Raw genomic sequence first — 22,724 nt, forward strand, 5'->3', positions numbered from 1 at the left:
TAGATTTCCACTGACTCTCTGGGAAACTATGAACTATAAATAGAGGTAATCAAAAGTATGAGGGAAGGAGAAAACTTGCAGAATGTGCCACACAAACAGTTCTTTTCTACTTCCATGTGGCCAACTTAGAGCAATATTGAATGACTCCTGGGCCTAATTTGCTTATTCACATACTCAACCAGTAGCCTCCTGAAATCTAGAAAGTGAAATGCAAAAAATAACTTTTAAAAATCAGATGGGAGGATTTTCTTTTTATATATGACTGGCAGAATTTGCTTTTCCGTTCTTCGTGGACTGTTCTTTTTGGTTGGTAATACTTGGGTTCATTAATAGATTAGAATAGGTCACTACAAATGAGTCATTTTATGGGATGTGTAATTCAGTAGGTTATGCATTATGGACAGTATTATTGAATATTGTAAAAATGTGTTTAAGACCCTTCCTTTTTATACAGTGTCACTTTGATTAAAAATCTGATCATGTTAGTGTTAAAACACTACCTTTTATGCAGAAGAATTAAAAGCTAGCACAGAGTCACATTTTTCACATCACAGAAAATTTGCATGCCTGAGGTGTACATTGGACCAAATTTTGCAGTCAGCAGCAAACAAACTTCTCTACCATTTCATTACACTTAAACTTGCCCACAGAATTTCTGTCATTTTTTGCGCTGGAAGATGCAGTGATTTGAAATCCAAAATGGTGCAGCGGGCTCTAACCTGGGACCTGAATGAACAAGGAAAGCAATGGTGTGTCTCCTTAACCAATTAGACTGAAGAATCCTTAATGAAGCATAGAATCTAAACTAGGAAGCAGACTGAATGGGCCATATGGCTTCCTTCTGTGCTGTAAATAACTATGATTCTATGATATCTCATCATTCCATGTAGTTGAATAGTGAGTCTCTCAACAAGACACTGTTATAATGAAGCTTCTGAAGGAGCAGGGTAACTCAAACAGCAGCTTCCTGATTTCCATATTTAATTTTGCATGTGTAGTTGCTGGAAGTTGCTGTGCAATTTACTCTTCAATAACGGTGAACGCTGATAGGCTTACCATTATTTTTATCACAAATCCTGGTCAGTGTATTTGAAGCATGTTTATTTTTGTAATTTCCATCCACACTTCTATTCAGTGTATAGAACTGGGAGTAAAATACTTGCTCATTTTTTAAATAATTTAACTGTATTTTTTGTTTTCAATTTCAAGATTTTCACCAGATGGACGACTCATTGTTTCTGCAAGTGATGACAAAACCATTAAAATTTGGGATAAAGCTACTAGAGAATGTATACATTCATTTTATGAACATGGAGGGTGAGATTTTTAATTCCATATGTTTGTAAATAAATTTTCTGTATTAATAATTGAAAAATTCTTACCTGTCGTGCTTGCACTGTCACTCCACTATGCAGTGGAATGGTGGGATGTAGGTTTGCACCCATGATTTTCCTGCATGCCAAATTCCTAATCTCAGTTGTGATATTATGAGCTGGTGCAGGATGTGGAGCTTCCTCTGAAAGGGAGGAAGGAACATGGATGAAGTTACATTCTGTACATTCTAACATATGATCTATTTGCTATGATACCCTGGAGTTAAAAGAGGTTTGCTTAAAGCAAGCCAAATTGGGAACTGTGGGTTTCACTTTTCCAGCATATTTATTCCTGTGAGTAAACTAGCTGTTATGACATTCGTTAGATTCTGTATGTTAATAGGGGTTCATTATACAAAACCATTTGGATTGATGCCACCTGAAATTTGCTTTGTCACCTGCAGATGGCCCGTTAAGTTTAAATAAATATGCAATCATATGATAAGTGGATTTAGGTCTGACTTATTATTAGCCAACAGTGGTTTAATGTCATTTGTATTTGAATTTTTGATTTCCTTTGGCTACATGGGGATTAGGGAAGAGATTGTGTTTGTTATTTTCTTTATTCGGAAAGGATATATATGTTTGCTAAACTACTGCCATCTGGTTTTCCTTTGCTACTACTTACCTTGTTAATGAATTTGTCCAGTTTATAGCTTAAACTTTACATTACTACTTTCCAGAATACAGCAGATGGAGAGTGATTTATGCCACATCCAGTAAACTAAATTTAGTGATGGAGATTTTCTTCACGAAACACAGGCTTGGAATATTATCAAATTTATGCTCAATGGAGCTCCATTAATGCATTAAGTTTACACTTGGAAAGTTTTGGATCTGATGGCTGAGACATGGTACTTTTCTCTATGTACACTCCTTGAATTCGTTTTAGTGTGAATTCAGATACAAGACTCATCTTTTACTCAGTGCTTGGTCCAACCTTAGAAAAACAATAGACCTGGCAACTGGCAAACAAATGCCAACAATGTTGCTTGTTAGATTTTCCCTTGCAGATTTCATTTCTCTGACTTTTTGCCCAAGCTCCTGAAAGTGGGAGATCAAAACAGAATGGGCCCTTGACAGAGCATCTGTGCTCTGTGTGAACAGGGCAAGCAACTGTGTGTTTCTTCAACCAATCAGGCTGGAGTACTGTTAAAGGAACTGCACAGACTGTCAACCAGGAAGTGTAAGTTTTATAGTGAATTGAATGTCGAATCGGATATAGAAAACAATATAAAAAGACGGAAAGAAAAACTGGAGTGAGATGGAGCGAAATAAGAGACCGAAAGAATAAAAATCTGCAATAACCATTAAAATCTGCAGGAATAGGATGCCACACTTGTGAAAGTTAATTTTCAATGCCAGAGAAATTGTTTGACCGTAATTAAGACGTCACGCCATTAAAAAAGGTAGTTAGGCTGAAATAGACAAACATTAACCCACTGTGATGAGGTTAGTCCATGTTGACTGTGCGAGTCTGACAACTTCACACCATTCAATACATTTGACTGGGGAGCCAGATAGCAAGATACTATTTTCATGCAGCTTGCAGAGGAACAACACATCTTGGACAGCAACATCTGGATTTTCATGTTTAGCTGTAAAGTTGCACTGCTCTGAAGCTGCTGTCCAGTTTGTATATAAATAATGGTGAATGCCGTTAGCCTCATCATTTTTTACAGTAAATTCCGGCCCACTATTTGCTGCACCAGTGACGCTTTTAATTTTGTACAGAAACTTTTCATGTTACCTTTGAGTGTAATTGCCAGTTTGTATACAATACAATATTGAGTTTTGTTCTATGAACCTCTGTTGACAAGTTGTTGATTAAAATTGCTCAAACATATATAATTTGGAAGACACTGGGGAAAAAGGAAATATCTATCCATCAGTAAGTTCTAGATGTAAAAAGACATTGGGCAGAATTTTCCTGAAGGCTTTGGGACCACGACATCAGAACCAGATGGGGGTTCCACATCTGCACTTGACCACAGTGAGATCGGCACAGTGATATTCCTGGAGCCGGCTTCCTAATTGGCGCCTCCAAGCTCGCCAGCCTATTAAGGATGGCAGGGCGGGGCTTCTGATGCTGCAGCGCCAATCAGAGGGCTGACAATTCTGAAGTCTCGGCAGCTGCACCTGGAGAGGTGATGCTGCTGAGGCAGGCAGTAGACATTGAGGGAACCTCAAAATGGAGGACACTCAAAGGGGTAAAATTAAATATATTCTTCAGAGGGAAGGAAACCTGTCGGCCTCTCAGGTTGTTGGGGAAATCCTTCCGCCTGGCTTGATGGGGCCATGGGAGGAGGCGCACAGGAAATGTAAGACTGCCGTAGAGAGGCCTCCTCATTTGACAAGGGCTCTCTGCCACTGGCAAAATGCCAGTAAGTTGGTTTAATTGGCCTAATTGGGGCCTTAATTATGTAAATTGGCTGCCTGCTTCTGTGGTGTGGGCAGCCAATCTGCTTTCCTGCCAACCCCTAAGTTCCCAGGTGACAGGAACGTGTTGGGGAGTTGTCTGACCCAGTTTTCCAGCTTCCCGCTATTTTGCTGACCCCTTTGCCTCCAAGTCTGCCATTCTTGCGCTGGCAAAATCCAGCCTATTGTTTTATCCAGTTCTCAAACAGTTAAATCTATGTTCTATGTTCCCACCAACTGCTAAGATACTTTTGTTGTAGTTTGGCTCAGCTGTCTGCATTGTTGTTACCCAATGTATGCAAAAAAATTGGTTTTCCTGTATGTCAGTAGTTATTCCTCTGAGTAAAGTGAGAAATATCAACAAACTAAAAGTTATTTTCTTTCCTTCCTAAAAGGTTTGTTAATTATGTAGATTTTCATCCCAATGGAACATGTATAGCAGCAGCAGGAACAGATAACACTGTTAAACTTTGGGACATTCGTATGAATAAGCTTCTTCAACATTATCGAGGTAAGTAGATAGCATTCTCCATATTATGCATAGGAGGAAAATGGAGTTGGAATAATGAGTATCTTAAGTGGGTTTATAATATTTAACTGACCCCTGAAGCAGATGACATCTTTAAATTAATTTTCTGATACCTGGTCTTGTTTATTTTAATTAGTATGAGGTGTTGGGAGCTGAAAATGTGTTTACAATAACTGTTTTGTGTACTTGCTTATTAGATATCTTTGGTCAGTTCCACAAATTCTTAGACTTTAATTACGTCCAGGGAATAGATCCAAATTTGTAGGTTATACATTTTTGTCCATGGGAAGTATCTTTTATGATCATCTAACAGGAAGGACTTTCCAATGATCCGTACAAACTTTGAAACGTCATTTTAAAGTAACTGAAATTAATGATCTTGAACTCCAGTTGTGCCTATGGATTAAAAGTAAATGGATTACTTACAGCAAGAATTGTTCTTCTTACATGAAAATTTAGGGCCAGGATTTCCCGGTCGGCGAGTGGGGGGGGTGGGGCCCGCTCGCCGACGCGTAAAATGATATGGGATGACGCCAGGCGGAACTCCCAACGTCATCCCGCGTCATTTCAATTTTCAGGTTGGCGGGGGCTCAGCCGAATCAGCTGTGCGCCTGCCGACCAGTCAACAGCCTATTGAGGCCATTAATAAAACAATTTAGATAATTGACAGGGCTGCCCATCCAATCTTAAGGTTGGCAGGCAGGCCAGAAGCCCTGGCAGGCTTCAGAGAAAGCATGAAACCTCATCCACAGGCGGGATACGGTTTCATGTGGGTTTTTTAAAAAAGTTAAACTAAAAGTGATGGACGTGTCCCAACTCATGTGATTTATGTTAAAGTAAAAACAGTGTCACATGAGGGGACATGTCAGGGAAATTTTATTTCTCCGTTTTTAGCATTTTTAAATGTGGAGCCGATCTTCCTGAGGCAGCACTGAGCCTCAGGGAGATGAGTGTGCTCTTCCGCGCATATGTGTGAAAGAGCGCAATCTCAGCTCAGGGAATTCCCCCCGTCTGCACAGGGAGCGCATAGCGTTTCCTGGCGGATGTCACGCTGGGCGGCGACGATCAGAGGTGTGCCTTCACGTGCCAGCTCCTGAACTCTTCCCCCCCCGCCAACGGGGGCAAAATTCTGGCCTAGAAAATTTTACACCAAGGAGGAAAAAATTGCTTGAGAAAGGTATATTGAGAGAAAGTCAAAAATTAGGTATTGAGGTGTGGCACAGGGTGCTTGAAGCAAGTGTTGTGTTCCCCATGGGGGAACTGTAAACCAAAATAACAAAATTTACTGAGTGCTCCTCAAATGAAGTGATTATCAACAATATTCCACATTTTGTAGTTTTTACTTTAACATAAATCAGAAGCAATAGAAATTACACATGAATTGGCAGACAAATGATATTTCAAATAAAAAGGTTAAATTGACTTTAAATAGTTGATACAACAAAGATATGTTTTACACAGCCATAAGCGTTCACTTCACTCCCTACACAAATGTGGCACCTTGTAGCTACAGAGTTCCACAATATGCTGGTCTTTATTCACGTAGGGTAGATCAGAAGTCCTGTCCGACAATTGATTTCACCTTCGAGTTTCACTGATACAATTATCATCACAAGGCACACTTCTATGCACCCTCTCTCCCTTAGGCCATGACAGTCTTGATGGTGTAGCTTTCCAGAGTTTCTTTCAACTGATTCAACTGGTTCACAGTTTGGCTACTTCTGGGGAAACACCCAGCCCTTTAGTGTCTGTGAGCTATTCACACAGCTTTCCGGGCTTTAGACCTTTTTAGCCAGCTCAAACAATACCTCCAAGAGTTCCTTTCTTCTTTTCTGCCAAACAGAAAAGCTGACCTCTTCCTGAGAGTGATTTGTTTCTTCTCACAAAAAGTCTGTGTTCCTCTTTCTGTCTCTGTCTGCTTTCTCTTTGTGTCTGCATCTGTGCATTGATTGCCTTCACCCCCCAGTTCCACTGCTTGTAGTTCACCTTTGTGTCTGTAGCTCTGCTTTGTGCCTGGCCACATGGCTTCTTTCTGAACTTCCTTCCTGTTGCTACTGTTTTCAGATCATGGGTTGCCGGATGACATGGACTGGTATTTCTTATTAACCAAGAAAATTACAACCGATCCCTTTACAATTTATGCAAACTCTTAAAAGGCCTTTTCAAACATTCTTAAAAACAAATGCAGATTCCACAGACCTTTTAAAGAAATTATAAATGTTCCTTACTGTACTGCTTCTGGGTCAAAGGTTGTCACACAAGTTACATTGGGTCTTTGAAGATCCCCCAGCGTATATGTGTGTGTAAGCAGAAAAGGAGAGCTGCAGGATAAAGGGATTTTTATGGCCGTGTGTTAATCACAGTGGCTGGTGCAATTATTTCAAAATGCATTTTAAATGCAACATGCTGTCCCTGTTGTTCTTGCACAGAAAGTGGTGCATGTAGTACCCATAGAGCATCAATTAGGTTATACATGACACAGATATATCCCTTCAAGTTTTTCAACTAGATAGTGTTATTTAGCTTTAAACTGCCTTTTTAACCTATTTTCATTTACTTCTTGTCCATGCTAGCCTCATGGACCTTTTGACAAAAGTTATTCATTCATGTTCAGCTTTTTTTGGTGAAGTAACCATTGACACAAGCTGGTGGTGTTGAGTAATACCATCTTCACGTATAACTGTTTCAAACATTTTACTATTAACTACAGGTCCCTTTGTCAGATTGTGATTTTAGATTATGGGCAGCATTTTCCCCCCCGTTGTGGGGGGGGGGGGGGGTTGTGCGGGGACAGGCGCGAACCCGATCAGTGACACTGATTGGGTGTGCGCTGCCATTTTACGTGAGCTGGCCAATTAAGGCCCGCCCAGCGTGACATCCGCCTGGAAGCGCTGAGCGCTCCCTGTGCGGGCGGATGGGGATTCCCTGAGTCGGGGCCTGTGCTCTTCCGCGCATGCACGTGAAAGAGCGCAGAAATCTCCCTGAGGCACAGAGGCCCCCGCTCGCTGAAGGGAGAATTCTGCCCTATGTATATTTGGGCATTTGTGGCTCATAACAGGTTTGATGGGCTCCAGTTTGTCGGGGCTTGCTTTCTTGGAAAATTTTTTAAAATGTTGATGACATGCTCTTTTCCAATACTTCTCTTCCAGATATAAATATCTGCTCCAGAATCCAGGATTCTGCCGTCCATAACTGGTGTGATGTATTAATCTAGCCAGTACTAAAGGCAGTAACCCATAGTGGGTGAAAGGCAAAATACTGCGGATGCAGGAAATCCAAAATAAAAACAAAAAATGCTGGAAAAACTCAGCAGGCCTGACAGCATCTGTGGAGAGAAAGGCAGAGTTAACGTTTCGAATTTGCATGACTCTTCTTCAGAGCTTCTTCAGCTCTGAAGAAGACATACGGACTCGAAACGTTAACTCTGTCTTTCTCTCCGTAGATGCTATCAGACCTGCTGAGTTAACCCTTAGTGGGTGTTGGGGGCATTGCTTTGATTTCAGTTGGAATTAATTGGCCTCCCAATGCAACAATTGTACTACTGAGGAGAGCAGCCACTAAATTTGTCTGCAGCCTATGTATCAACTGGTATCATGTGATCCCTAAGAAAGTATGAAAGTGTGCACTGTTTCCCCAGACATTGCTTCCTTGCTACTAATAGGGACTGTTGTCTGCTCAACTAGTATAGTTCAGGCTCACCCATGTAAAGGTTTTCCAGTTCCTAAAATGGAATTTTATAAGGGATATTTATGTCCCTACCCATGTAACTTCAGTAAATCCTGAAGACAATGTCACAAACTGTAGTACAAAAGGTTGCATTGCAATGAGATTTATAGGCCAGTGAAGGTACCCTGGAAGGCACAGGGAATTGGGACATACATATGAGAATCCTTTCAAAACGTGGAAGGTGGAAAATCTAGAGGAAAAAGGTTAGAAAAGGAGCAAAAGTGTCATAATGTGAGAAAAAGGAATGTATGTGAAAAGAGGAAGTAAATGTAGAGACAGTAAATAAGAGTGAGTGAGGATGATATATTAATGCCGTGTTTATACTGCACTGGATTTTGTTTGTAAATCCTGGCAACTCTGTAGATTACAGCTCAAAGGCATTTCATTAGTCATTCTTAATGTAAAATAAAGTTTGTGAAATGGATGATGAGATACATTCCGGGTGGATAACTCCTAACTGGCAGGAAACTTTGTGCCCAGTCAAGGGACTAATTTAAAACATGCTTTCATTGGAATAGAATGAACTCGATTGAATTAGAGTAACTTGCACACATCTGTGATGCTTTATTATTACTATGAAGGTGTTATCTGTTTTGACAGTCTCCTCTAGCAGACAGACATTATGTTCTTTGCAGTGGATTTGCTCGTCCTGTTTCCACTCCCCAGAGTGCTTATGTTTGTAAAGGATGGCAACTGAAGAAGGAAAGGCTACCCATCTTGTAGGATTGTCCCATTTTTTAAATGTAGGCATTCACCACAGATCAAGCCCTCACTCTGTCATCCCATGAGGCTGCTTTAAATTTGGTATTGACACTTACGTTTGTTTCTCAGGGACTGAGTCAAAATATAATGGTTTTCAGTGGGTGGGGAATCCTTCTTATTCTTCGTGACAAATTGGGGAATTGGGCGTTGACTGAGGTCATTAATTTCAAAATGGTCAAGCTTTTCTATTTTGGAAAACCTGTTGGTGTGTGGGATACTTAATTCAAGGAATGATGACTTAAGTTGGGTAATCTTTATTTTCTTACAGTGCATAGTGCTGTGGTAAACTGTCTCTCATTTCATCCAAATGGAAACTATCTCATCACTGCATCTAATGATTCAACACTGAAGATACTTGATTTACTAGAAGGGAAATTACTCTACACTCTACATGGTCATCAGGTAAGCTCATTATATCAGATTTCTTTGTTTCAGTGGGAATCTTTTTATTTTGATAGTGAAGGGTCTTTGTGTTTTGCATGGTGTAACTATCTGTGAAAGATATTTGTAGAGTTTTTTTTCACTATGGCTCTCAATTCTAAATTAGTTGGTTTTGCATGTCCTGTCAAGAAAGTACGTATTATAATGAGGGCTTTTCTTAAAGGCTACAAGGACAACAATTCAGATTGTTTGTTTCAATTCCTCTGGTCTCTTTTAAATGTCAAAGAAGCTCAACTGGAGCGAAAGTAAGACTTTGGGTTCTTCATGGCTGCTAATTTTAAGATATCTCGAAGAAAGACTTCTTTGCGGCAGGCCAATCCCAAGTAGAGCATCTTCTCCTTACAAAAGGAGGAAATAACCTCCATGACAAAAAACATGAGCGGTTCGAGCCTGGAATGCACTGTCTGGAAGTGTGGTGGAAGCAGGTTCAATCGAGGCATTCAAGAGGGCATTAGATGTTATTTGAATAGAAATAATGTGCAGCGGTACTGGGAAAAGGCCAGGCAATGGCACTAGGTCATAATGCTCATTTGGAGAACCGGTGCAGACAAGATGGGCCGAATGGCGGCCACATGTGCCGTCAAAATTCTGTGATGCCTTGGATGTGCTGGCCCTTCAGTTAGTACTGGATATATGGCTTTAACCCCCTTCGTTAGCCTTAATGTCCTTCACCCAAGATATCAGTGAGTGAAAGTAAATTAGCCTTCCGGAATGGATTTGAAATGCTTATCCTGAAAAAAAGTATCAGCCTTTGGGTTACACCCCACTGCTAATTCTAACATTGATATGGAAGCTTTCCTCACTTCCCATTAGCTACTGGAATTTCCAAGGCCGGGAAATCCGCCCAGCCAATGTGCCAGAATAGAGATAAAGTCTGAGCTATGCAGCTCATTAAAATATTTAAATGAGCGACCCATTCCTGGGAACGAGCTGATCAGCCACTCCTGTTGCATCTGCATTAAAACCAGAAGTAGGTGGGTTCAAGGCAGGTTGAGTTGAGGCATGAGATTTTCAACATTTCTACGTCCAGCTGACCCAAGCCCACCTGTTTTTGGCATTTAAGATTACCCCCAAAGTTTTAGGTCATTGATTTTTCATCAAAAGTGAAAACATTTAGAGGCGTAGCAGTGTTTAAGCAGGTACAGAGGTGGGGCGATGAGGAAAGAACAGAAGAGATAAGACTAGCTATTCAGTTAAATAAAAGCTGGAATGAAAAGCTAGTATTAGTAATGGTGACTATGAAACTACCGGATTGTCGTAAAAATACCAAATGGTTCATTAATGTCCTTTACAACCGACAGGAGGGTTGTGGAAATGCTGTGCACGTGACTGAAGATCTATGAGTTCTTCAGCCTGACAGCACCAGGACAAGTAAACTCGTCCATGATGCTGAAAGGGTTCAATTTGCAGAGTTGCAATTTCCCCATCTAACATATTTTGTTGTTGTCTAGATGAAGATTAAGTAATCTATTTGTTACAAAGTCTGCTTCCAAGCACTATTCCATATAAAGTATTTGAGCTTTAACAGTGATGGTAATTTGCAGTATTGCTCATCTTTTTTGTTTCAAAATTCTAGATTATTGTTGCATTTTTTTGGAATCCGAGACAGGTTTGCTGTCACTATTGATGGTGAGAATATTCATTTAAACTGTTATCTAAAATTCCCACCTATATCAAGAAAACCTGATTTTAACATTCAAAGCTAACTAGTTTTATAAAAATATACAATTAAATACCCAATAAGGACCCTTATACAACTGCAACCAAATGCTTGGGTGATATGGAGTCTGCCAGTGGTGAAATAAAGTGGGTTTTTTGTTGTTCTCCATTGTGCCATGAGTTTAATGGCTGGACTTGTTTGTTGAATCTCACAAAGGGAAGGGGCAAACTTATAATAACAATTTCTATTACTGCAAACCTCCTGTAACAAATAGCTTGTGTAATATTTACTGATAATCTGTTAATATTTATATATTAAAATTCAACAAGAATGTGACCCAGCTAATCAAAAGCAAAATGCTGTGGATGCTGGAAACTTGAAATGAAAAAAAAAGCAAAGAGAAAATGCTGGAAATATCCAGCAGGCCTAAACTTCTGTGGAATGGCAGTCACAGTTGGATTGCCACTCCGCTGCTAGTTACTCACCCTGAAATGCAGCCGCACCTTTCTCCTGACCTTCCGACTCAGTCTGGGTGAGAATAGTGCAGTGCAGCGGGTTCCTGAGGCCTTCTGTTGAGCGCAAGTCGAAGGTAAGGAAGACGCGCCCTCCCTTTTTTTACGATACCAGCTGCCGTAAGGCAGGTATGTTTAATGGTCCAGCCACTTTACAAAGCCAGGGAGAGAGGTAGGTGTGCAAAGTTAGTGAATAGGATGGGGGCTGTGACAGGGGGGGGAGCAGAGAGTTGTGGGGAGAGTCAGTGACAGTAGTCGGGGGGCAGTCGGGTATTGGTCAGTTAGTGGGGTTGGTTGTGGGGGGTGGATAGCCGGGTGGGTGGGGAGGGCTGTTGGGGGCTGGTGGTATTTGGGGGTTGAAGAGAGCAGGTGGTGGGGGGAGGGTGGACGGGGGTGTGGGAGTAGTAAGGCAATGGGGGTAATCGGGGGGTGGTGAGAGTGGTCGTGGTTCCCATAAGGGGTGGGGAGGGTAGTTTGGGTGGGGTGGGGGGGTAGGTGGGGGCGGTGGTGGTGATGTTAGTTAGGATTGGTGGGGGCGGTGGTCAAGGTTGAAGAGGGTAGCTGTGGGGGTAGTCGGGTTGGGGAGAGTAGTTGGGGGGTCTCTTGGAGGGGTGCCGAGAGGGTAGTTGGGGTTGGGGGTTAGTCAGTTGTGGGGTTGAGTCGGTGGGGGCGGCTCAGGGTGGGGAGGGGTCAGTGCTACAGCTACACAGGAGATAGAAGCGGTTTTAATTCTTCTAACTTTTACTGGGTAACTATTCCTATAAGACAGTTGAAACCATCTGAAGACTGCCATTTAAATTGGAGTATCAGATGTTCCCCAGTGCAGGGTTTTGTGCACATAAGACATGAAAGAGATCATAAACTGTTTAAATAAAACCTTATCTTCTGCTTATTTAAAAATGGACTTTGCTGAACCAAAAACATGGCTGCTGCAGGTCACATGATTTACAAATTGGCTACAGTACTGAAAACGTCCAACAGTAATTACAAGTCAAAGCTCAACCCTCATCCTTGTGGAATCTCACACCTATCATTGTGTGGACCCATAACAATCAACGAAACAAGGAGCAGCAGGTGGTATGTCTCCCCAGCCTGGACTTGTAACAAAGCCAGCCATCAAAACTCATTATACCTGCAAAAGCACTTATAGCCACCATCTATCTCCTAAGGTGAACAATGGATTTTGACCAGAGGCATAGAAACTGATTATTACCCTGAAACTGACTCACCAGTGGACAAATCCGCATGACCTAAGCTCCCTTGGCTTTTAGAAAATTTTAATGTTACGTTCCTGGACTCCCAGGATTGTCTGCTGTTAAACTTCCAGCCTGTCAACATCAAAACTGGACTCCAGGCTGACAACAGAGCCTGCCTCAAGTCTAAATTTCATCAAAACCTGGTTCTCTGGAAGATTTCTGCCATTGTCTGTAGTGCGAACCACATCTCGGTATCCCAACATCATCATGCTGCGTCATCACCAACTTTAAAGGAATTGTGTGATCCCTGCTTTTAGCTAGCTGAACCCTCCTGAACCTTAACTCTTACGTGAAGGAACCCTCAATGGGCTCTGATATTCACATGAATTAATATCCAAATATATGGGTTTTTAAAAGTTATTCCTAGAATGTAAAACTCTTTTCTTTCCTATCTCCTGCTTACGTGCTTGTGTGTGTAGTTGTGACGACCATCTCCCGGGTTTGAAAGTATGACTAAACAATACTTCTGATTTAACCCTGATGAGAGTTGACTGCGATTCACTTTAAAATTGACTTTACAAACAGAGGGTCTGGGGAAATACGTAACAATCTATTTCAAAAATTAAAACACCTCTGCTTACGGACAGATGGGGAGATAAAAAAGGATTTTGGTTTGCCCCTCTCCGTAATAATGGCAATTGTCCAATGGCAATTTGAATTTGCCAGGCAATTGCTGTGAAATCCTTACATGGATTCTTCCGGGGGGTCCCCCAGCACATCTTTGGAATACTCTCTGGGTACGACGCCCCAGAGCTCAGAAGTTATGGGCCAGCAGCTCATGCAGCATCTTTGGAAGGAGAAACAAGGTTAATGGGTGGGGCGGTATTACGAAACTGGGGGTGGGTGGAGGTGGACTTTGGATTAACTCCACAGCGTCCATTTTTTTTTTTTAAACAGATTATCCCATCCAGAAGCCAGTCTGATTGGCAGGCTTAACTCCCAGTTGGGTGGGAATGCTGGAGAAGAGGCTGCTGCCCAGGAACAGCAGGGTTGGGGATGCTGGAGATAGTGTGGTTTGGGGAGGTAAGTGATCGCACTGAAAAGGAATCCCAATCATGTGGAGGTGGAAACAGATCTGCTTGGGAGGGGTAGGGTGGCAGTCCTACTCATCCTGGCCCACAGGCAGTGCTGGAAAAGCACTTGCCTCTTCTATGCAGCATTCCTCACTTCCTATTAGATGCTGGAATTTCCAGGGCTGAGAAATCTGCTCAGCCAATAGGTAAAATCTGAGCTACATAGCTCATTAAAATATTTAAATGAATGACCCACTTCCTGGGAACGAGTCTATCGGTCACCCCTGTTACACCTATGTTAAAACCAGAAGTAGGTAGGTTCGAGGCAGGTTGAGTTCAGGTATGAGATTTTAAACATTTCCACATCCAGTTAACCCAAACCCACCTGTTTTTGGCATTTAATATTACCCCCAAAGTTTTAGGTTGTTGACCTATCATCAAAAATGGAAAAATGTAGAGGTATAGCGATGTAATGGTGTTTAAGCAGTACAGAGGTAGGAAGATGAGGAAAGAACAGAAGAGAAGATCTCAGTGTGGAAGGCAGGAATGATTTACATGACAAAAAGGATGATTCTTCAAGACAAAGTGAATGGTAATGGGACAAGTAAAAAAACAAAAAATAGGTCTAAAGGACCTGTAGATGACGACAGTGGAGCTGTTGGCCTAGAGATAGGATTAGCTAGTGAATTTAAATTAAGTGAAATAAAATCTGGAATAAAAAGCTACTATTAGTAATGGTGACCATGAAACTACCAGATTGTTGTCAAAAACCCAACTGGTTCATTAATGTCCTTTAGCAGAAGTAATTTGCCTTCCTTACCTGAGCTGGCCCATTTGTGACTTCAGCCACACAGCAATATGGTTGACTCTTAACTGCCCTCTGAATAGGCCTAGCAAGCCCTATGAAAGACAATAAGAAAACAAGGTGGACCTTGGCACTGAACAACAGCAATTTATAACAAGGGGAATTCCCTCCCTACACTTCTCTGCCCCTCCACTTCGCTTTCCTCTTTTACGATACTCCTTGAAACCTACCTCTTTGACCAAGCTTTTGATGATCTGACCTAATTCTCCTTTTGTGACTTGATGTTATACTTTGTTTTATAATGCTCCTGTGAAGCACCTTGGGACATTTCATTATATCAAAGGTGCGATATAAATATAAGTTGTTGAATTAAGGCACAGGCAACAAAGATTTGGATGGCCTCAAGTTTATGAAGGAAAAGAATGTGATAGACCAGCCAGGAGTGCATATGAATAGTAAAGTCCAGAGTTAATGAAGGCATAATGAGGGTTTCAGAGCAGATGAGCTGAAATAGGGGTCAGGCAATGTTAAGGAGGTTGAAATAGGTGGTCTTACTGGTAGCACCAATGTGAGGTCGGAGCTCATCTCGTGGTCAAATGTAAAAGCAATTTTGCGAACAGACCGGCTTAATTTCAGACTATTGCAAAGGAGAGGGATGGAGTTGGTAGTAGGGAGTGGAGTTTGGAACTGAAAGTGAAAACAATGGCTTTAGTCTTCCCAATATTTAATTGGAGGAAATTTCTGCTGATCCTGTACAGGATGTCAGATAAGAATGAAACATGACAAAGGCACACCCAACCCAGCTAACTCTGCAAAGTACTCCTAACTAACACCTGGGGGCAGCCTGACATAGTTATACTTTCAGAATCACACCTTTTAGCCAACATCCCAGACTTCTTCAGGACAGGCTATGTCCTATCCCACCAACAGGACAGTCCCGCCAGTGGTGATGGTACATTGGTTTACAGTTTGTAGGGAATGACTGGCAGCTTTCAACATTGACTCTGGAATCGATAAAGTCTCATGGCATCAGGTAAAACATGGACAAGTTTACCTGCTGATTACCACCTGCTGCCCTTCCTCAGCTGATGAATCCATACTTTATGTTAAGCAGCATTTGAAAGAAGCATTGGAAGTACCAAGAGCATAAAATGTACCCTGGGTCAGGGGGATTTCAATATTCATCACCAAAAGTGGCTTGGTATCACCACAGCTGAGCGAGCAGGTCTAGTCTTGAAGGAACTAGCTGTCAGACTGCTCCTGTGACAGATGGTTAGAGAACCAAATTGAGGGGGAAACCCTGCTTGAGCTTGTGTACACCAATCTATCTTCCACAAATGCATCACGCTGAGATCAAAGATCATTGAAGTATGCAGGGTGAAACTGAGGCCTTTGCTGAGGACTAACCCTTTGGGGTCAGAGGGGATAGTGAAAACAAAGTTAATTGTGACATTGGAAGGAAGAATGGAGTCAATGGACAATGAATGGGAAGAAGGATCCAGAGGGGTGTTGGTATCTGAGAGTTGTTGAAGACATGGCCCTTGACACCTGAAAGGACTGTAAAAAAAAAAAAGTATTTTGTTAAAGCCCTGGATGAGGCAAAGGATAAAATGGAACTGAAGACCAGGACAACCCTCAAGTAGAATGAGTCGATGCTGCTGAAGAGAATGTTGAGGATGTGCATGTGGTATCACATGACTTTGAGTGTGAATCTCTGGAAACACTGAGAGCAATTGTTCAAGGAACACTGAATATCATGGAGATATCTGTAATCATGGATGGACCTGAAACATTAGGGGCAGAATTTAAATTTGGAATGCACATTAAATAATTCTGAGCTGGAGACAGTTGCTCAGGAAAAAGGGATGTGACTATAAAAGTGAGTAGTAGAATGGAATCTGGTCAAAGGCAAGAAGGGGGATAGAAAGCAATGAAGATGGACAAAGTAAAAAAGACAAATGGAAATCCCAGAGAGAAGAACCGGACTTCTTCAATGTGGGTATTCCTGGAAGAGAAGTGGCAATGAGTTAAACACTAATGCAAAACCAAAATACAGCGGATAATGGAAATGTGAAATGAAAACAGAAAGTGCTCAGCAGGTCAGGCAGTAGAGAGAAAAACAGTGTTAACGTTTCAGGCCAATTACATTTGCCAGAACTGCAAAGCGTTAGGGATGTAATGGTTTGTAAACAGATACAGAAGTAGCAAAAGGTGGTGGGGAAAGACGAAAGAACAAAAGGGAACGTCTGTGATAGGGTGCAAGGTAGATGTGATTAAATAATAAAAGGATGATGGTGTGAGGCAAAGGCTAGTGGTAATATTTTATATTATACCTTTGGATTTGGCTTTAAAAATAGAAGTGACTGTAAACTGGAGCTCCTGTTCAGATCTGCTTCAGACTGGTGGGATTGGATTTTCAATGACTGGTGGGGCACAGGAAAGATGTGTGTGCAATTTGAAAATTGCATTCCTGGAGGGTGGCACTGGACCCCGCTCCCCCAGGACGTGATGCAGTTTTCAGTGGGAGGAGGGTGTCTGGAACCCACCACGCCCCCAGTTTAAGTGCCTGTTAAGATAGTTGTAGAGCGAATCAAAAAGTCTCACTGGGCCAGTTTCAGAATTTCAATCAGCAGTCACACAGAACAGGCAGTGTCTGGAACAAGTCACGGTAAACCTGATGTGTACACAACAGGGAGCCATCGGGGCTAATGGAGGCAGTGGTCAAATCATTTATAAGATGGACAATTGTGCTCAGCTGCTCAACTAGTGGCACAGAGTTGCCATTGCTGGTGCTGAGAAGCATGCATTTCTCAACATTGAGGTGCAAGTTTTGAGAGGAACATCAGGCTACTGACATCACCTGGGCAGCGGAGGTTGGCAGAGGATGCCCTGCAGCTCAGTGACTGGAAATGGGAACAGGCTACTGTGACATTGCACTGATTAGTGAGGAGGAGCCTCAACAGAGGCATTCCCCTGATCACGAGCAAGCCAGAGGAACACAGAGGAGAAGAAAGTGCTACTCACAACATCCTGTGTACTGCTTGCCAGTCAGCTACCTTCAAATGACAGAGTGAAAACGCCAATGAAGCTTGCGCCTATCTAGGTGGCTAGTCTTGGACATTTGCGCCCTGATCCATGATAACCTGATGCATCTTGGCCTCATGGCAGTTTTCCACCTCCAGCTATCAAGGCCACCATGCATTTTTATGCATCCGGGTCATTCCAGGAATCAGCCATGGACCTGGCTGGCATCTCGCAGTAGGCAGTTCAATTATGCCAAAGGGCAGGTCCTATTTTGGAGGCCGGGACCGGGAAATACATACATTTTGAGACAGATGGGCCAGTGTAGACATGGAGGCTTTGGGCTTGGCCACCATCGATGGATTCCTCCCCTAAGGGTTCATTGATTGCACATAGCCATTAAGGCACTGACACACCAGCCAGCGAGTTCCTCAGCAGAAAAGCATTCCACTCACTGAATGTCCACTGGTCTGTGACCACAGGAAGCACCTCCTGAAGATGTGAGCTCGGTTCCTGAGCAGGTGTCATGATTCCTTTTTCCTGCGAGAGTCTCAGGTGCCGCGCCTCTTCAGACCAACACCCAGATTCAGTGGCTGGCTGCTAGGGGATAAGAGTTACCCCCTTTAAGAGATGGCTCCTGACCCCCCCGTTCTGCACCCAGACATGAAGGCAGAGGGGCACCAAAATGCCCCTCTTTTAAAAGAGACCTGCATTGAATAGCTCATTGTGAGGTTGAAGATGCATTTTTGTTGCCTTGACTGGTCAGGTGGCATCCTCCAGCCAGCCAGGATGCCCTGTACTGTCGTCATCTGTGCGCTGCACAACATGACTATACAAGGAAGCTCTTCTGATTTATTCTTTCGTGGCCTGTGGGCATTGCTGACGGGGCTAGCATTTGTTGCCCATCACTAATTGCCCTTGAGCTGAATGGCTTACTAGGCCATGTCATAGGGCAGTTAAGAGCCAACCACATTGCTATGGGTCTGGAGTTACATGTTGGCCAAACCAGGTAAGGATGGCAGATTTTCTTCCCTAAAGGATGTTTGTGAACCAGATGAGCTTTTACGACAATCAGTTATAGTTTCATGGTCACTGAGGCTAGCTTTCACTTCCAGATTTTGATAATTAATTGAATATGAATTCCACCAGCTGCCATGGTGGGATTTGAACCTGTGTCCCCAGAGAATTAACCTTGGTCCCAGGATTACTCGTCCAGTGACATTACACAACACCACCTTCTCCCCATAGGTGGATGAGGAGGAGGGAATAATGCACCACTCTTTTGCAGAGGAGGATGAAGGGGGCACTGCAGAGTAGCCCGACAAACAAACATTGGTGGAAGACTGCTGAGGCCAGCCCAGGCCTTATGGCGATCGGTGGGTTACGCTGATTCAGCAATGCATCAACTGAGTGGCTCCATGGCCTGTGGCAGATGACTGCAATACTTCCGTCAGATAAATAAACTGTCCAGCATGCACACTTGAAAGACTTGAAACACGGTGTCTCCAGTGCCATCATCAACTCGCATCACAGATCAGACACCTGTACCAAGGCCATGCCCCCACCCCCCAGGCCCCCTTCTTTTCAACCCTCACCTTAATCCATTAATACGCAGAAAACTGATCGATGTCATCAAGCAATATTATTGTAACAATATAAATCAAATGAGAGAAAAAAAACACAGAACTTCACCCAGGTAACCCATCAACTGCAGCTACTGGTGTGTCACCTTGTGTCCATGCCCACCCCCTGAGGATGAGGTGAAGGCAGCCTGCTCCATTGTACCTGCATCTGGCTGAGATGCCTGTGGATTTCTGTCCTCGTCTTGAATGTACCTGCGGGGGCACCTCCATAGACTGCTGTGCTTGCACCCATGCAGCAGCAGCCTGCCATAGGGCCTTGCAGCAGGGATGGTTCCTGAGTTGGAGAGGCCGAGGAGGGGAGAGATAATACTGGTGCCCCCTGACGGTGGCCCCCCCCTCATCAGCCTCTTTCCCTCAGCCCTTTCATGGGCACCCTTCAATGCTGGACGAGGCCACTAGCTGGGTCACAGCTGGCATCCGCCTCTCACATCTCTGCGGCACCAGCAACACTGTGTATTCCATTCTCACTATTTCAGCACATTGCTCCTGCATTCACTCAGAGTGGTGCTACATATGGCTCTCTGAGGATGGCCATTCTCAGTGGAGGAGCACATGCATTCAAACTCCTGAGCCATGTTAAAGAACATGCACTGCATGGATACCTCCACTGATTGCCCATGACTCTGCAATACCTCAAGGATCTCAGATAATAGGGATCTCATCTGCGTCTTGCTCCAAGATGACCCTTGTGTGTGACACCTGAGGCATCTTTGACTTGTGGAGCATGAGAATGTCTGTACTCCACAGGGGACTGCCTACAGCTGTCCTGTCTCACTCTGCTCCTTCTGCTCATTGGTGATGTGTTGCTCACCCTGTGCTTCGGAGCTAAATTTTGCCCCACCGAGGTGATTGTGTCTGTGCTGGTGGATGGTGTGGAGATATGTTATGACAATGTAGGGTCTGTGGAGTGCCCCCCACTGAGGAGACCAACGAAGCCTGTGCTGTTCCACTTTGGGTCCTGTAGAAGACACAAGGAGAAGTTGTTGTTAAGAACTTGGGCAACTCAGCAGGTACAGCAGCACAACCAACCCCTTAGATAACAGTGGTCAATGAGCTACAGTGTACATTTGGCAGGAATCTACTGAATAACATTCACTTGAGGATAGAGCTATCAAGTGATCTTGCTCTTTTGGACTTCCAATCTCACTGTGGTAGATGATCTGTCGTGATGGCACCGCTGCACTGTGCAAGCTGCCTCCTCCATTGCCTTGAGCAAATGCAGACCTGGCAATCTGATTCCTGTGCGCATCATCTCCCAGGTATTGTGAGCTCATCTCTCCTGCATGATGAGGCGAAAATGATGCATGAGTAGGCTGCCCTCCCTCAACTCTCATAGCATGACACCGACATGAGCTATTATGCACCTTAGCACTGCCCTCTTCTCATTTTCACCCTAAAATGAGGATGGCTGACATCCCAGAGGGCATTAGAGGATCATTAATCGTTTGCATTTTCTACTCGAGAACAGTGGAAACTGGGTTATAATATATTCCAGGCTAAGCTGGACAGATTTTTTAATTTACAAGGGAGTCAAGTGTTATGGGGGGACAGACAGGAAAGTGGACTTAAGGCCACAATCAGATCAGCCCTGATCTTATTGAATAGCAAAGCAGGCTCAAGGGGCCAAATGGCCACTGCTGCCCCTATGTCTTATGTTCAGTGATGCAACTGGGCACTTGTTCTGACAATAATAGGGAGCACTTTGGGCATGTAGACTACTGAGCTCGTGTGCATGCTACCGTGTACAGAGTTAGAGGCCTGTCCCCCGGGTGCTACTTACCACTTCCCAGATCTTATGAGGCCATTGGAGTGCTTTTGACACTTTTGGTTATGCCGAGACTGCTGACCTCCTTCACCACTTCCAGCCATGGAGGGCGGGTTTTGGCCAGAGACTGGGTAAAAACTTCCTGCCTCTCAGGCACAGCCTCAGTGAAGATCTCCAGGGGAGGCATTCGTAAACCTTGGGGCAACCCATGCCCGCCTTCCCCTTCCAGCGCCAGCCTGTTCCCAATCAGCTTACTGCGCAAACATTTTCACTGAGTAGCAAGCCCTGTTATGTCTCTACTTGCCTTTCAAAAGGCCCTCCAGTTCTGTGTCCCACTTCCAGGCCACTCCCAGCGCTGCTGATTGGGTGCCGAGCCCGCCCTTGAGCAAATTAGCTCATGTTCATTTAAAAATTGTGTCACATCAGTGTGGGGTCAGGATCTGGAATTGCTGAAACAGACAGGTTCCTAACCCAGAATTGAAAAATCCAGCCTGTGAACTCGAATCAATGGATTTGACCTTGCTGAATAAATGCATTAAACCTTCAGAAGACTGGCAGTGTGGTGTATCACAATTTGGCAAATGGATTTGTTTTAGTTATTTGTTCCAGGCTTGAAATTTGTTCCAATTTCTCCATTTGATGTTAAAAATTTCCACCTGTATATACTGATTAGGGAAGGATGAAATTAGCAGCAGGAGTCAGCAAGATGAGCGAAAATGGAGAGAGGTTGCTGGAGCTATGCTGTTACCATGGACTCTACACCTAGTTCCAAACTAAGCCATGCCATAAGGTCTCCTGGAGACATCCAAGATCACGTCACTGGCACCAGCTAGGTCTCATCATCACCAGGCGTACCACCCTAAACAGTGTCCTTATCACTCGTAGTTATCACAGCCCTGACTGTGACACTGACCACTCTCTGGTGTGTAGCAAGGTTAGGCTTTAGCCAAGGAAACAGTACCACTCAAGAAGAAATGTCATCCTTGGATCAACACTTGCCATACCACTGATCCAGAAGGGACCCAGGAGTTCCTCAACAACCTCGATCAGGCTCTTTTTGACAACATCCAAAGCTAGAATGTGGTCTCAAAGTGGATCATCTGCGCATCACCATCTATAACTCTGCACTCAATGTGTATGGAAAAGAGCGCAGAGGAAAGATGACTGGCTTGAGGCTTATTGGATTGAAATGGAGCCAGTTACTGCAACCAAGAGGAGAGCCCTCATGAACTACAAGCAGGTCTCCAGCATAAAAAAAATGCTCTCAGAACTGCCAGAATCAAGCCTCAGCAGACTGCTTGGCACTCCACCAATTAACACTGTTTGAAACTCTGCAACAGCATACAATCTGCTGCTGAATCCTGGGATGCTAGAAGCATGTATGAAGGAATGAAGAAAGCACTATCCCAGTGGCAACCAAATTAACCCCCCTGTAGACAATTCAGGGATGATCATCTTTTAACCTAGCAAGCAGATGGAAAGGTATGTGGAGCACTATTTTGAACTCTGTGCAATGCAGAATATTGTCACAGAAGCAGCTCTCAGCAACATTCCAGACTTTCCTGTCATGGAGGAGCTAGTTGTGCGACCCCAACTGATGTTGCTACTGGACAAGTCAGGTCACAGAGTGAAACCTGCTTGATAGATCCTAAATTTTATTTTATTATTTTAGAGATCGTGGAGGTAAGTTACTGAACAAATTCACAGGAGTCTGCTGATGAACTTCTAACAAAAACGAATAAAACATTAAACAAGAAAAATGACCTATATTACACCAGACAAAAAGGTTAGAAAGATCTC

At 43.4% G+C, this 22,724-nt stretch overlaps 1 protein-coding gene and 1 long non-coding RNA gene across 5 annotated transcripts in view; one reads left to right on the plus strand and one right to left on the minus strand.

Moving 5' to 3' along the window:
* LOC144681626 (POC1 centriolar protein homolog A-like) overlaps positions 1–22,724 on the plus strand; it is a 142,870-nt gene that overhangs the window by 21,941 nt on the left and 98,205 nt on the right. For all 4 annotated transcript variants that reach the window (XR_013576812.1, XM_078543401.1, XM_078543402.1 and 1 more), the window contains exons 5-7: positions 1,210–1,317; positions 4,187–4,302; positions 9,077–9,210. Coding sequence is in view for 3 of the 4 variants with exons in the window: in XM_078543401.1 (XP_078399527.1) it covers positions 1,210–1,317; positions 4,187–4,302; positions 9,077–9,210 (358 nt within the window). In the remaining variant the exon portion in view is untranslated. The remainder of the gene's footprint in view (positions 1–1,209; positions 1,318–4,186; positions 4,303–9,076; positions 9,211–22,724) is intronic.
* LOC144681629 (uncharacterized) lies at positions 530–22,645 on the minus strand. The gene is made up of 5 exons (XR_013576813.1): positions 21,924–22,645; positions 19,971–20,117; positions 14,511–14,590; positions 1,383–1,516; positions 530–726 (listed from the first exon to the last, which is right to left on the minus strand). It is a non-coding gene; the product is annotated as an uncharacterized LOC144681629 (long non-coding RNA).

This window comes from Cetorhinus maximus, chromosome 6 (assembly GCF_964194155.1).
Source record: "Cetorhinus maximus chromosome 6, sCetMax3.hap1.1, whole genome shotgun sequence".
In the NCBI taxonomy this organism is placed as follows: Eukaryota; Metazoa; Chordata; class Chondrichthyes; order Lamniformes; family Cetorhinidae; genus Cetorhinus; species Cetorhinus maximus.